Raw genomic sequence first — 16,964 nt, forward strand, 5'->3', positions numbered from 1 at the left:
TACCCAGTCTGTGGTACCTAGTTATGGCAGCCCAAGCAAACAAATGTAGTCACTACTGGGTTTGTCATCTTCCCTTTCCTCCCCATTACTGTATACAGCATTCAAATATGCTCATAATCTCTGGATTCCTCTGCCGAGATTTTTTCTTACCTTACTATCTATGTTGTCCTCTGTAGGAAATTCTCTTTTCACCAGACACTCTCTGATAGACTTACATGTTTGTGAAACAATTTGAAACTGGTCTCCTCGTGCAGAGGGCACTTCTATGAAACTAGGATGCTTCAGGTCCTGGGTAGTTTCTAACACCTTTTGATGCGGCAAACTTTGTTTCTTTTTCAATGTACTCAATTCTTTCATTGTCATTTCTAATTTTATTCTGAGCTGTCTTCCCTCCTCCCTGGCGCTATTCCTTTCGGCCCGAACTTTGCTCCACTTTTCTCTCCAATTGGCAGTGCAGTCTGACCACCACCGCATGGTCTTCTCCATCTGGGCAGCTCTGGCCTTGACTTCTTCAAGTTCCCGCAGGCGAAGCTCTTCACAAATACTCCACTCATTGGTGTTGCAAGAGTGTGCACAGAAGTTGTGAGTGCCATGTGATTGCAGCCCCTGAAGTGGCAAACAGGAATGACAAGTGTCCCTGGGGGGGGAAGTGGGTGCTACCATGCCACAAGGTGGTTTTATTGATGACTGCTGCATCTGGAAGATTTGTGTTTCCTCAATTAACTGATGGATGGAATCTAAATTCATATTTATCTTTTCAGGTCTAAGAAAAGACAGAGAACATAATTAACATTTGAGTTTCCCTTGCAGTTATAAGAACAAGATCTACATTTAAAAAAAGAACGTTGATGAAAACAATGTATCTTTCAATATTGCACATTTTCCTTTCTACTGTAACTAAAAATATGGAAGAACTTATGCATTTGTAATTATCTTCAAAAAAACAAATAGCTCATATTAAATTTTGCCAAATGAATACACATAAAAATATAAAGATGCATTTGGGGGTAGCATATGACATGAATAATTCATTTTAACAAATCCAATTCTTTTTAGGTTATATTTACTGTAATATATATTGTCCATTAACTACTCGGTGATCCTCTTTTCCCTGCTAACTCAAGTACAACCTATTTAAGTGGAAGGCAGAATCTATTGATCTCTGGGAGGATAAACCCCTATTCTAATCCCAGGGGCTAAATCCTAATTGGTCTAACTCTTCCACGATGGCCTCCATTTCACTGACCATTCACTAGTCTCAAGACAGCATAGGAACTGGTTCTGGCTGAGAGTTCAGGGGAAATCTGCTGGGATTTCCAGTAGTGTGTTATTTAATATTTGCATATTAAATATTTAATATTTTAAACATTCAAAAAATGAATATGCATCAAACTCATTTTTAAATATTAGTACTTAATGACTAATACAAATACATTATCAAATGTATTTGATACATTTATCCTGTTTAAAAAACATGGAAAAAATCACAAGATGAGAAACTTTTCTTCTGCTTTCTTCCTGCCTAAACCAAGACATGATTCTGGAAGAAGGCAAGTATAACAGCCACCTTATAATATTTAAAATGGTGGAACAGAAAGAAGAAAAGAGCTGATTTAATGATTGAGCTGCGGCATGAAATCTAGACTGCGTACCTCTGGTTTTCTTGCCATGTGAGAATGATTACCTAACTTTGTTTAAGGCGTGATTGTTGAGTTTTGTCACTTGTAGTCAAAATGACATCAGACTGATACATGAATTATTTTCATCCCATGGTTAATATTATGATAAATTCTAAAAAAACATTATGAATAAGACCTGGTTTTTGTCTTAAAGATTTTGTAGTTCAGTGGATGAGACAAGCACATAAAAATTAAAAATACATATTCACAATGTAAAATATATTTATTTATTGAATCAATCTTTTTTTAGTACATACATGTGTCAAATCAGTGCTAGGTTGCTAGGGTATGTAGGAGGTACTACAAGGAGCACTGCTCAAGAAGTGATGAACTGTCTCCTAGAAATGAAGAGGCTTTCCAGCATAGAAACCATCCATTTAATCAACTGAAGGGGTTTCACTATGCTAACAACTTACAAAATAATTTTTTAAGATTTATTTATTTATTTTAGAGAGAAAGAGAGCACAAGCGGGGTAGGGGCAGAGGAAGAAAAAGAGAGAATCCTCAAGCAGAGCCTGGTGTGGGGCTCAACCCAGGACCCTGAGATCATGACCTGAGTCAAAATCAAGAGTCAGCCACTTAACCAACTGAGCCACCCAGGCACCCCCAGAATAAATCTTTATATGCTAACTTACAAAATAAGTCTTTACTGAAAAAAAAAAAAACCACATAATATTAATTGTATATTACTTTCAAGTTGTAAGAAAAAAACACATTTTAACAAGTGTTCTGTAAAGGTGCCAAACCAATTCACTCCTTATTAAAATACTTATAATAATATAGATTCATGGTTGTAATTATTTTTGTTAGCATTGGTATATGTCCAAGCACATTTGAATTAGTGCTGATTTGGAGCAATTGTTTCCTACATTACTTCAATTCAGAGGGCAATGATAATATAGCTGACCAAACTTCTTGGACCATTAGTAAACCGAAACCAATATTAAAAAAGAAAATCAGGAACTCTTAGAAACACACCACATATGTTATGTGTATGTTCACATATCATATATATACAAATATATGTGTGTATATATATATTCATTATTCACAATTTAATGATATTTCTGATATTTCTTTTGGCTAGAATTCCAAAATAAGTCAGAAAACTTATTTTAGCATACTAAATTTAAGTTTATCCTTGCCATTTTTCAAAATAAATCAGTACCATAAAATTATAATGTTCTTTAAAATGTCTCATTAACTTTTATTTCACTATTATTTTGAAGACTCTGTAATTGGATTCTGGTACGTGGAGACCTTGCCTACCAGTTAATTATGTATTTTTTCACATCTGACTAAACAAAACTGAGTTGGGTTTAATCATTCAGTCCTTGAACTTGAATAGTTTTTCCTGTTCTAAAGTGTTTCTCAAGCTAGTGTAAATGGGCATATTGAATCCTTATGTGTGTCTGTTAAAGCACTCATTTTCCCTATACATATGTGCATGCTCCTTGTGTTTTATTTCAATGACTGTGAAAGTATTTGTCAGTGGTTGCAGCACAAAGCCTTTGAGGCATGAGAAAATATTTTAATGCTATTGACTCTTTGGTTTCTTACACTGAATTTTGCATTGTCCTTACCATAAAAAGGAGGGAGGGGGCATAAGAAAACTCTTGAAGGTACTAGATATGTTTATTACTTTGATTATGGTGATGGGCTCACAGGTGCATGTTTATGTTTTAACTCATCAAATTATATACATTAAATATGTGCAATATTTTATATCTACTACACCTCAATAAAGCTATTAAAAATGTTCATACAATCAGGCTACACTGATGACTACAAGTATTTTTAATGTAGTACATAACCAAATAAATGAAATATGATGGGCCTACTCTGTATAAATACTACTACTAAACATTATTTTTCACTAAAGAGAAGTTTAATGTATAAGACATTGAGTTCCAGATGATATTGATTTAAGCTCTGATTCTGTCACTTCCCACATAGATGACCTTGGACAAATTGTATAAATTGCCTTTGACTCATTATACTTATCTGTATGGGGAGACAGAAATATCATTGTACTTCAGTTAGTTCTTGTGACCATCGAATGGAAAAATGCCTGAAGACTGGCTGGCCCAGGATGTCTCTTAGGCAAGGTGATAGTTTTCCTCAGTGCTATACAAGTCACTAGTATGTCACTTTGGACTACTGTATCTTTTTTTTTTTTTTTTCAGTTTCTTTTCTCTCTTTTGAAAGAGAGATGTTGTACTTTAAAAACAAGGATAGCAACAGATAAATGAGATTTACCAAAAAGCTCTTCATTTCATGTAATAAAGGTATAATCAATTTCTAAATCATATTCATATTATTCAGTGAAATATTCAGGGCTACTACTATCTCCATCCTAGAGATGACGAAACCAGGGCTTAGGGATCTAATGTAACCAGCCCAAGTCATACACTTAGAAGTGGCTGATCCAGTTTGGGAATTAAGGAAATTTGAATCCAGAGCCACTGTCCCCCCATATCAAAAGCCTACAACTACAAAATACCTATGTTCAAAATAGTAAGATCATCTTTTAGGTTATTTCAGAAATACATTTGGCAGATTTCCATTTTGGATATGTTTATGCTCCAATATCTCCCACTAAATCACACCACAATTATCAAGTGATCCTGATATTGTGCTTTGAGTGAATTTCATCTCATCATAGCTTAAAGGAACTGCAAGTTTGGGGCTCGTAAATCCCTGCAGCCTCCTCTCTATCACCCTGCTTCCTTGCCCCATGCTTTGGTCACCCTGATGTGTCCATTCCCTGTACAGTCCTCCCCTCATCTTTCTCCTTTGAGCAATCAGATTGCTATGCAAGAGACTCTCCCCTCCCTGCACATGCTCACTTCCCCTTGGTTTCTCGTCCTTCAGGTGTCAGTTAGTGGGACCTATGCTTCACTCTCTTCCATCCCCTACATGCCTCATAACTGAGCAGAAAGTTAACATTGGGCTTCCTCTGTGATAGTGAACAAAATAGACATGGATTCTGCCATCCTGGGACCTTGTTAATAACCCAAAGCAATAAATCAAACTAACAATCACAAATTTTAACTCTCTTTGAAAGAAATAAACAGTCTATTGTGATTCAACACATACCTATAAAGAAGTCTCTCTGAAGTGACAGATGTCTTACGTATTATCTGAAGAATGAGGTGGACCAGAAGTAAAAGCACTTTTGGCAGAAGTTACACTATCAGGGCAAAATCAGATAGGGTCCAAAGGGATTTTTGTTTTATTGTTTATACTTATTGCTTTCCATTAACCTATAGGAAATGAATTCTAAATGAAACCCTTCTTGGATTTTTTTTTCCCTAAGAAACATAGGACTGCTAATGCATACACTGTAATGTTAATAAAAGCCATAAGCAAAGAGTAAATAGATTAATACAGATTTAAAACATAATGCTAACGAACAGTTGTTACTTTAGATATGATGTCATACACTCTGATAAAAAGTGAAAAAGAAAAATCAGTTTTTAATATTCAGGAAAGACACCATACTGTATCTTAAAGTGTGGCCCGTCAAACATGTACATGTGATTAGAATAATAAAGATGTGTATATTGTATGGGTTTAAAGCAGAAAAAAAAAATTTTTAGGGAAGTTTTGGAAGAGAACACTAAGTAGGAAATACGAGACTCCAGTTGTAACAGGAAGGTAAGCAAACAATTACAGCAAATGGCGAGATCACACCACTGCAGGAAAGCTAAGGTTCTGCCCATGGGTAAGTATCATATTTTAAAAATCCATACACTGTGGCAAATTATACAGGCAGTTATAGTCTATATTTGTTATTGTGAATGTGAGATTTTGGAACCATATAGAGGCAGGAAACACTTGTACAAAAAGGCAACTAAATAATATAAAATAAATTTGTACATTATCTAAAGCTTGGATACTTTTTTCCCCCAAAAGCCTTGTAGTAAAATTATAAGTGAAAACATTTTAGGGGCGCCTGGGTGGCACAGCGGTTAAGCGTCTGCCTTCGGCTCAGGGCGTGATCCTAGCGTTATGGGATCGAGCCCCACATCAGGCTCCTCCGCTATAAGCCTGCTTCTTCCTCTCCCACTTCCCCTGCTTGTGTTCCCTCTCTCGCTGGCTGTCTCTATCTCTGTCGAATAAATAAATAAAATCTTTAAAAAAAATTTTTTTAAAACACATACATTTATGTTTCCTAACAGTCATTATCAAATTATAAATTGCATTATCTGATCAATTAGAAATTTATTTTAAAGAATTTGCATGGAATTCATGATAAGCCCCACCCTTTTCTTAGCGGACTCTTCTTTGCTTCCTAAGTCTTTAACCTCTTACTCTTCCCAGTGTTGTTGAAGCCATATGTGATGCCTTTTCTTTAATCTGGGTTTTCAGTAAAAAATCATTTGAGAAAATAATGTATTTCTTAGATAATGCTCAATAATTAAAAAAAATTAACCCTATTTCTTTAAAAAAATCTATTTGAGAATAATCTCTCCACATCATATCTTGATGTCATTACTATCATTCACAGACAATAGCAATGTCTTCTATGCTTTAAGAAGAAAACAGAAACAAAAACAAACATAAAATTACATTTAAAAAATAAAAACCCATAAAAAAAACTACATTTAAAATAAAAACCTTATAGGTCAGACATAGAAAGTGATTAGTTTTACTTCTTTGGAATATGAATAGAGGGATAAAGAAAGATCCAAAATCCCTAATCCATTTCCATTTTATAAAATGCCAATGTATCATTTGTAATGAAGCTTGGAAAACGAAAATTTCTTTTTTTCTGGCAGGCTGATCATCTTGAAGCTCTTATAATGCTTTGCTGCCAATTACCAATTTAGGTTCAGATCATTTAGAATTTCTTGGCAGATGTAACATAATTTAGCTACTCTTATGTAGAACTTAGGGTATCAATCAGGTTAGAGCAAGTTCTGCTTTAAAATATTCCTGAAATGTCTCACCAGTGAACAAATATTGTGACATAAAGATATAAAATTTTATCTAAGATTTGGGTTTATAGCTTAAATATGTTTCTTCTAACAATATATACAAAACCTATGTTACTTATTACCTATTTGCATGGAAGCCAGACACTTGTTAAATTATTTGGCATTTCCTAATATTTATGTTTAAATTTCAAGGTTTCAGTGAACAAAACCACAAATGATCCCAATTTTCTCATACACTCTAATCCAACTTAATAGCACCAAATGAATAAACCAAAATATCTGTTGAGAACTATGCCAAAAATAAAATCAGTATTAGCTGTGGAACTATAAAGCCCTGTTGAATCTGATTTTCATGTAAAAATAACCTTGCTACTATTTCCAGGTGGCTAACAGAGTGCACGTTTTATTGGAAAGAGCACTGAAAGAATGTGGTCATGTCCATGATGAAGATCCTACCACTTTCTAAAGTTGGACAGGTGACCCTGAATCTGGAATATGCATCACTATGTAAATATCATTTTGTATAATTTCATAAAAATTAAAGAATGTAGAGGACAATGTAGCTATGCCCATAAATATTAGTTAAAAAATAAAAATAAAATCCCAAAGAGCAAATAACAAAATTATGATTATTGTTAATTTATAACATGAAAGTGAATTAACCTATAAAATAATTCCTATCACAGTTCCACAACAAACCAGGTAGTGCTACAAGATAGGGGTTATGCTTTCCATTTTTTGTTATTTAAAAGCTATTTATTTGTTAAAATTATAGATTTAATATTGGATCCATCAACATTTTCCAATATTTATGCCCATTTCAGGGTTTGAAACCACCAACTATTCCAGTTATCCTATGCATTTCCTAAGCAAAATTCCTACATCATTTACCCCATTCACACTTGCTCCTAAAGAATCTATGAAGTTAAGTCAGAAATTCTTCATAGATCTGGTTGCACTTTGCACTGAACAAGAGAAAGCCCTTTCCTGTCAATATGATTCAGTAATACTTTCTCACACCCATTTGATGGAATGTGCATAGCTGCCAACTACTCTGTGTTAGCTGACTAGAAAGTTTTCACAGGCTTAATAATGAAGTTTAGAAAATACAGTCCAACTGATTGTCATATTTACTTTTGAAATGCAGTTATAAAATTTAATAAAAAAATTCTTAAAGTCTGTTTCATTTCCCCAACTGTACATTCTTTACATTAATAATCCAAATTGGCTAAAATGTATCCCACAGCAAAAAGTGAAGAAAAAAACTGGAATCAGAAGCAGAAATGCTATAATGTATGTAGACATTCGTGAGCCATACCTATGCAAAATACTGCTTCATTGACTCTACTTACTAAAGTAAAGCAATATTCAGATAAAAGCATACAAGATATTTTTGTTAAGCTTTATTTCTTATGCATGATTTGGAATTTAATTTTCAGGGTAAAGAGCTATGACCATATTGGTGGCAGAGATTAAAATTCATCCTTTGAATTATAAATTAGATCAAAGAAGTCTTTAAAAAGCTCAACTCCCCCAAATCACAAGATTACTGGTTCATTAAAAGTTACAGAGAAAATCTAGAAGAGATGGAGCAAGGTAATTTTTTTTTTTCTGGATAAAACCAGATTTTAGAAACCCACAATCCAGAGTTCAAGAGGCAATTTGGAAGCCCCAAGATTTGTAGCTATGCCCTGTCAAGGGCTACTGAGGGCCTAGCCCCAAAATATTTGCCAGAGTAATCTTCAGAAGTTTCAAATATACCCCCCAAGAAGTTGTGTAAGGTTGTCATCCTTGTCTTTTTTTTTTTTTTTTAGATTTTACTCATTTATTTGAGAGAGAGAAAGCGTGCACATATGAGTAGCCAGGGATAGGGAAGAACAGCAGAGGCAGAGAGAGAAGCAGGCTCCCCGCTGAGCAGGGAGCCCAACGGGATGCAGGGTTGGATCCCAGGACCTGAGCTGAAGGCAGCTGCTTAACCAACTGAGCCACCCAGGAGCCCTGTCATCCTTGTCTTGATGGTCAAGTAAAGCAATGTTTTAAATATAGAAGTCAGTACTTGTTTATTCAGTATAATCATTAGACAGTGCCATGATAAAATACATATAACTTGAACTAAGGAGCAATCGACAATTCTGCAAATAGTTAACTAACATAGTAAAGGTGGTAGATTAGTTTCCTATTGCTGCTGTAGCAAATTATCACAAACTTCATGGCCTAAAGCAACACACATTTATTATCCTACACTTCTGAAGTTCAGATGCCCAAAATAAATCTCACTGGGCTAAAATCGAAGTGTGGGCAGGGCTGGTTTCTTCTAGAGACTCTAAGGGGAGGATCATTTTCTGGCCCTTTTCAGCTCCCAGACGCCCCTTGCATTCCTTGGCTTATGGCCACTTCATTAGACCACTCCAACTCTTTATTCCCTTCCTCATATCCCCTACTGCCAATGTTGATTTTCCTCTCTTCTCCTTTAAGGGTCATTGCAATTATATTGAACTCGTCCAGATAATCCAGTATAATCTCCGCATCTCGAAATGCTTAACTTAACCACACCTGTAAAATCTCTTTTACCATATGAGGTAACATATTACAGGCTCCAGATATTAAGATGTGGACATCTCTGGGTGGCGAGGGACATTGTTCAGCCTACACCAGTGATATAGTAAAAAAGAGATTAGACTTTGAAACCACATAAATGTGACTTCAAATTCTTTCCATAATTTGGCTATTTCTTGCTTTGTCATTTACCATTTTATGACCTTAGAAACTTAATTTATGTGAAAGTTTCTTCATCTATTAAATGGGGATATTAATAGCTTTGAGATTGTTGTTTCAAGGGTGTCACATGAATTTTCCCTCTGTATAGGTCATTTCCCTCAGTATACCCTCAGCAACTGACTGCATCATCACCACCCTCTCCATGAAGTAATGCCCCATCTCTCTGCTCCTATGACAAAAGAGACAGTTTATCTCATGTGTTGTTTATTTTCGCTGCTTTCATTTCCTCACATCCCATTCTTTAATCAACCCATTTCAACTGGAAATCTGTACCCTCCGTTTCCCAGAAAACCCACTTGTCAAGATCACAGATGACCTTAATACTGCCAAACTGGATATACATTTTTTACCCTTGCCTAATGTGACCTCAACAATCAATGTTCACAACAATTGAAAATTCCTTGCTCTTTAGACACATTTGTCAAATTTCTTCCTTATCACCACATGCTTCTCATTATTCTGTTACCGCCTCCTCCTCAGCCTCCTTCGTTTCTCCCTGCTGCTCCTCTCTAAATATTAGAGTACAAAGCTTGCTAATATGAAATAGAACATCTTTGCCATTGAATGACAGGTTCTTACCTCCAGTCCTTTAACCTCTTCTGAGCTCCAGACACACAGTAACTCTATACTTCCACTTGGATGTCCAAAGAAATCTCCACTTCAATCTAACACTACAAAATTGCTCTCCTGATGCCCAGCCTGCTGCAAATTTGTTTTCTTTCCATTAACATCCTAGCAAATCGTACCACCACCCGTCCAAAGGCTCAAGTCAAAAACCTAGTTTCTCTCTGACCCACATTTCATCAGCAAGTTCTATTACTTCATTTCTTCAAATGAATTCCTAGATCCATGGGTTTCTTTCCACCTTCACTACCTCTATCCTGTGGAAACCACCACCACCCCTTTCAGCACGTCTACTTCTGAAATGCCTACTAATACTTCTGTCTAGTTGGTATGCAGCAGTCAAAAAATCTTTTCAAAAAATTTAATAAATATACATAACTCTCTCATTACAACGTGCTAATGCCTCTATTACAATCAGATAAAATGAAAATACTTAATCACAGGCTGATGCACATGATCTGCCACCAACCTTACTCCCTGGCCTTGACTCCTGTCTTCCATCCTTTTCTTACCTTCCCTTTTTGCTCTAGTCATGCTGACTTTCCTCCTGTTCTTTGAAGAGGCCAGGTTCATTCCTGCCTTAGGATCTTGTGCATGGAATGCTCTTCCCTCAGATCTTTGGATTCAGATATGTTCCCCTGTTCTGAGTATTTAAATTTTAAGAGGCAGTAAAGGTTCAAGTGAAAAGGATAAAATGCTACCAGTATAAGCACAACCTCCAGATGTAGTAACTCTTTGCATCTGTATAATGTATCTATTTTTAAAATACTTTTAGTGTACATTTTGCATGGTGGTTATGGAAATTCTATTAGGTAGGTATGGGTGCCTGGACCAATGTCAGAATGCCTGACTAATCAGTGGCAGAGACAGGACTTCATTCAGATCTTTCATCTCAAAATTCAGAGCTATTACCACTATACCAAATGGTTTCTTTTACAAATGTTCAGGATAAACATCAGCATCCTGACCCAAACACAGCAAACTGTGTGATCTCAATGCCCCTTGATTTATGGAGAGTGAGGCTGTCAAGGAGAAGAATTCAGTTTCAACTCATTAAACCATCCAGAGGGCTACAGAATTTAGTAGCCAATACCACCTTCTTGTGTTTCTTATTTAAAAAAAAATGTCCAAAGGCCAGAGGACTGGATGCAGAGGAAAGTAATGGTACCAACACTCCATGTTGGTTCTCACATTCTTAGCCTCAGAACAAGATACTCTTTTGGAGTCCATCTTTCCTCTATGAACAAACACTAAATTCCTTGTTCAAAAGAGGGAAATTAAAAAAAAAGTCTCAATACCCTGAAGGTGCCTTCCCAAGTCACCTCAAAAAATATATACCACACATGTGTGCATATATGTATACACATGCATATATATATATATATATATATATATATATATATATACACACACACACAGTATACACATATATTTTAATAGCATTGCATATGATTTTAATATTATTATTTAGCAGACTGAGCTAAACTTTGGTGTATATTTAGGAATGTCAGCAGTACTTGCAGAAAATAATTCCTCCATGTCAAATCACTTTTCTCTTGAATCCATTTTTACTACAATTATATGCAGCAAATGAAGACTTGAGACAAAATCACAGTTATTCTCAATGTATTTTGAATATGAATTTCTATGTTTCATTATTGTTTCCAAGGCTCATGTCACATGCTTAAGTCTTTTTTAGATTCAAAAAATAAAAAGAGTGTCTATACAGATTATCAAGTTCTCAGACCATAGATTGCAGACCATAAATTAATATGCTCCATTACAGACCATAAATTAATAATAACTAGAATATATGAAGATTATATTTCTATATCCAAATCATGCATAGTTACTATGCATGGTTTATGCTAGGATAGAAAAAAATCACTGCCCATATTTAATGACTAGACATTTAGATGCTGTTTGACAGATACGGTTGAATATATGAAGACGTGCAGTTAAAACAGTTCATAGAACACTCTCGTTAAATAGTAAATAGTAAGATAAAGAAATTTTAAAGAATTATTAAGAGTACTAATGCTTTTCCAAAATAAAGTACAATTTAAGACTAAGAAAATTTATTGACTCTGGGTTAACATTAACTAGAATTATTTGCAATGTCCTTATTTTAGTGCCAAAGAATAAACTTCAACTCTGTATTTTTGACATTTAGAATCAAAATGAGAGGGGCGCCTGGGTGGCACAGCGGTTAAGTGTCTGCCTTCGGCTCAGGGCGTGATCCCGGCGTTATGGGATCGAGCCCCACATCAGGCTCCTCCTCTATGAGCCTGCTTCTTCCTCTCCCACTCCCCCTGCTTGTGTTCCCTCTCTCGCTGGCTGTCTCTATCTCTGTCAAATAAATAAATAAATAAAATCTTTAAAAAAAGAAAGAATCAAAATGAGAAAATATCTTGGTATTGTTCAGAACCTACACATTATGGATGTATGTTGAATTCCAAACTTAAATTTTTGGTTTGTGACTTAGTCTAATCTTGCCAAAAGATCCCTGAAAGAAGTAGCTCAAGAGAATTCTTGGATACCAAATATAAAAAGGAAAAGAAAAGAAAAAGCCTAACATATTAAATTATAAACATATGGATGGAATTTCCTTTAAATTACACTTGAGTCTAAACCTTAAGGGTAAAGAATTTAACAAAATACATTTGAGGTTTCCGTAACACAAAACATTTGAGAAGTTAGACAGGGAATTCAACTACCTCAAAGACAGATGAGATTTTCACTCTTAATATTGAGTAAATGGAGCCTTCTCTCCTGTTTTGGAATATCTCTACTCTAAAATTAAAATATCAATCTTTACTAAGCATCTTTGTAATATGCACTAATGAGTCCATATATTAGATAGCTAAGAGGGTTTTTTTTAATTTGTTTTATATTCTGGAGCTAGAAAAACTGAGAAATCAAGAGAAAAGCAAAAGAAGAAAGACATATATTTCCAAACAGTAATTTTCCCATACTTTGCCCTATCCTTTCTTACCTAACCCACAGCAATCTTTTTCAAATGATTATACTTTTGACTATTAAGTACCTTATGTACGTGAGTACCTAGAAGCAGCGGAGATTTAAATAATACACAGGAAATCAAGGTACTTTTATACTCAAGTCCATTGCCTTCTCAATGATGAATTCTTTTTTTTTATTGTCCTCAAAAAAGCATATTTTTAAAAATACTGCCTACCAATGTACATAAAATAGTAATAATTTTCAATGTTGAATATATAGATAAAATACTAAGGTAGCAAAAGTTGCATAGAAAGCATATTTTTACCTAAATTTTAAAGCAATTATGATTGCAGTAAAAATATGTAAACTTTTAAGAGTGATTTTATCTAGATATGTGATTATACTTTTCTTATTTATAATGCTTTCTAATATATACAGCATAGTTTTTCATGTACATAAATATGCATGCATATGTATATATGATCACTCAAATGACAATTCAATAATTTACAAAATAGAGATTTTGAATTAAATTCTAAATTTAAGTATATTTGCATCCAAATTACTTAACAAATGGCAGAGCTGGAGCACACTGGAAAAACCATCAGAAAGACCATAAATAATAGTGAGACTGTGTAGATTTTAGATACCGTAAGCTACTGATGCATCATAGGTATATTTGGTGACAAGAAAACATAATCACAATGTAAGGAATGAATATTGCAGAAATTAAAAGAGGTGAAGTTAAATGTAAATCTGCTCTAATTCCTAAATTCTCTTTTGGATTAGAACATCCTACTAGAATACTTACCATGAACCCAGTACTGGTCAAGACACGGAGGTGGAGGCAATGTGTCTTAAGTGCGATTATATGTATATATGTCAGTATTTCAGATATTCACAGCATATGTGGATTTCCAACCGTACCACTAAGAACTTTAAGTAGACCACACTTTCATTTTTGTTTGATTAACAGTAACCATTATATTTCCTGATCATGACTAGGTGATTCTCATTCTTTCTCTCTCCTTCTCAATCTCTCAATATCCCCCTCCCATACAATTACATTGCGAGGCTTTAATTCATTTCAATAGCAAGATTAAGACTTGTTAGAACCTAAGTTTCTTGTTTGTTTATAACTGAATTTGTTATTGAGAAAATTGCAGATTCACATGCAGTTGTAGGAAAGAATACCAAGATATCCCATGTACTCTTTAGCCAGTTTCCCCAATACTAACATTTTCTGAAACTATAGTACAATGTCCCACACAGGATATTGAAATCGATACAATTCACTGACCTTAATCAGATTTTTCCCAATTTAACTTGGACTTGTTTGGTTTGTCTATTTTGTTTCATACAATTGTACCACACGTATAGGTTCGTGTGTACCACAGTCAAGACAGAACCCATACCCTTCATGTTCCCCCACCCTGTCCCTAATCTCTGGAAACCATTAAATTGTCTCCATGCCTAAAATTTTCTGATTTCTAAAATATTACAAAAATTGAATAAGTCACCGTGTAATCTTTGGGGATTGGCTCTTTCATTCACTCAGCATAGCACTCTGGAGATCATCCAAGTTGCTGCATATATGAACTGTCTGCTTTTTGGTTTGTTTTTACTGCTAAGAAGAATCTCATGGTATATATATAAACATAGTCAATGTTTAACCTGCTAACCTGTGGAAGGACATCTGAGCTGTTTTCAGGTTTTGGCCATCATAAATAAACAGCTATAAACATTGGTATACATGTTTTTGCTTGAACGTTAAGTTTTCACTTGCCTAGAATAAATGTCCATGAGTTCAACTGCTGGGTCCTATAGTAATTGCATATTTAGTTTTATAAGAAACTGACAATCTGTTTTCCAGAAAAAACTATACCATTTTACTTTCTCATCTTCTCCAGCATTTAGTGTTGTCAATTTTTTTTTTTAAATTTCAGACGTTCTGATAAGTTCATAGCTCATTGTGGTTCTAATTTGCATTTCCCTGAAAGCTAAGAATACCTTTGTCATGTGTTTACATATTCGAAGAATATCACTCAGTGAAATGACTTTTCATGTCTTTCGGCCACTTTCTAAATGTACTTTTTGGCTTTTACTGTCTAGTTTTCAGAGACACAGTCTTTTGTCAAAAATGTGGTTTGCAAATATTTTCTCTCAATATGTATCTTTTCTTTCCATTCCCTTAACATCATCTTTCACATAGCAACAGTTTTTGTAATTTAGAAACTACTCAATTAATCATTATTTCTTTATTGATTTTGCTTCTGGTGTTCAATCTAAGAATTCCTCACCTAGACCTAGATCCTGAAGATTTTCTCTGACATTTTTTCCCCAAAAGTTGTATAGTGTAATGTTTTATCGTTAAGTAAATGGCCCATTTTGAGTTTCTTTTTGTATCACCATTTAAGGTTTAAGACATGATTGTTTCTTGTCTATAGAGGTCCAATTGTTCCAACAACTTTTGCTGACGGGCTATCCCTCCTTTACCGAATTTCTTTTGTATCTTTGTTAAAAATGACATAAGCATATTTATCTAGGTCTGTTTCTGAACTGTCCACTCTGTTTCATTAACCTATGTGCTATCACAACCCTTCTGCAAGTACCACAGTATCTTGATTACTGTGCTATATGGAAAGACTTATCTGGTGGGGCAATTCCTCCCATTTTATTCCTCTTTGTCAAGATTGCTTTAGCTATTCTACAGCTTGTGCATTTCTCTGTAAATTTTAGAATAAGCTCTATGTGCATACCTAAAAAAATTATTGTGGTTTCAATAAGAATTGAATTTAACCTATATGTCAATTTGGGGAGATATAGTGTATTTACATGAACAAAGTATTCTTGCCCTATTTAGATCTTCCTTGAATTCTTCCATCAGCATTTTGCAATTATAAGCATATAAGGCCTGTACAGGTTTTGTTAATTGCATTTTCTTTGGAGTGAATATATATATTTTTTTTCTTTTCTATGTGCTTATGTTAGTATATAGATATACAACTGATTTTGTGTGTGTGGTGCTCTTATATCCTGCAACCTTGCTGAACTCATTAAATCTAGGAGTTTTATTTTGTTGGAATATTCCTTGGGATTTTTCTATGTACATATTCATGTCATCTTTGTAAATGGGGATAATTGTATAACTTCCTCTTTGATCTAAGTGCTCATTATTTATTTTTCTTGCATTATGGCAGTGGCTAACACTTCCAGTAATGTTAAGTAAGAATGGTGAAAACAGACATTCTTGTTATGTTCCCAGTCTTAGGGGAGAAGCAGTCTTTCCATATTAAGTATGATGATAACTGCACATTTTTCCCCCCTAGATGCTTTATTGCAAGTTGAGGCATTCCTCTCCATTCCTAGCTTGCTGAGAGTTTTTATCACGAATGAGTGTTGAATTGTACCAAATGCTTTTTCTATATCAATTCATGTGATTAAATGACTTTTATTCTTTCGCTTGTTGAGAGAGATTACATTGGCTGATCTTCAAATATTGAACCAGGCTTGCATACCTGAAATAAGTTCCTCTTTGTCATGGTGTATAGTTGTTTGCTTATATTTTAAATTTGTCATGCTAAGATTTTGTTGAAGATTTTTTACATAAGTTGGTGTAAGATATTGGTCTGTGTTTTTCTTTTTTTGTACTGTCTTTGTCAGTAATAACAGCCTCATAAAATAAATTAGGAAATATGCCCTCTTTAATTTTTAGGAAGAGTATGTTAGTACTTTAAATATTTAGTAGGACTATGGTCTGAATGTTTGTGACCACCTTCCCACCCCCCACTGCCCAATTATCATATGTTGAAATCCTAATGCCTGATATGATGGTACTAAGAAGTGGAGCCTTTGCAAGGTGCTTTGGTCATGAAGATGGAGCCCTCATGAATGGAATTAGTGGCTTTATAAAAGAGGCCCAAGAGAGCTCACCTGCCCCTTCCACATGTGAGGACACAGTGAGAAGGTACCAGCTATG

At 34.7% G+C, this 16,964-nt stretch overlaps 1 protein-coding gene across 20 annotated transcripts in view; it reads right to left on the reverse strand.

Annotated features, from left to right (window-relative positions):
* The window catches only part of CCDC102B (coiled-coil domain containing 102B), a 282,169-nt gene that overhangs the window by 100,289 nt on the left and 164,916 nt on the right, over nt 1–16,964 (reverse strand). For all 20 annotated transcript variants that reach the window (XM_087869754.1, XM_087869749.1, XM_087869751.1 and 17 more), the window contains one exon: nt 151–763. In XM_087869754.1, coding sequence (XP_087725880.1) covers nt 151–763 — 613 coding nt within the window. The remainder of the gene's footprint in view (nt 1–150; nt 764–16,964) is intronic.

The sequence above is a fragment of the Ursus americanus genome, chromosome 19, assembly GCF_024610735.1.
Source record: "Ursus americanus isolate L20-20 chromosome 19, mUrsAme1.1.p, whole genome shotgun sequence".
Classification (NCBI taxonomy): domain Eukaryota; kingdom Metazoa; phylum Chordata; class Mammalia; order Carnivora; family Ursidae; genus Ursus; species Ursus americanus.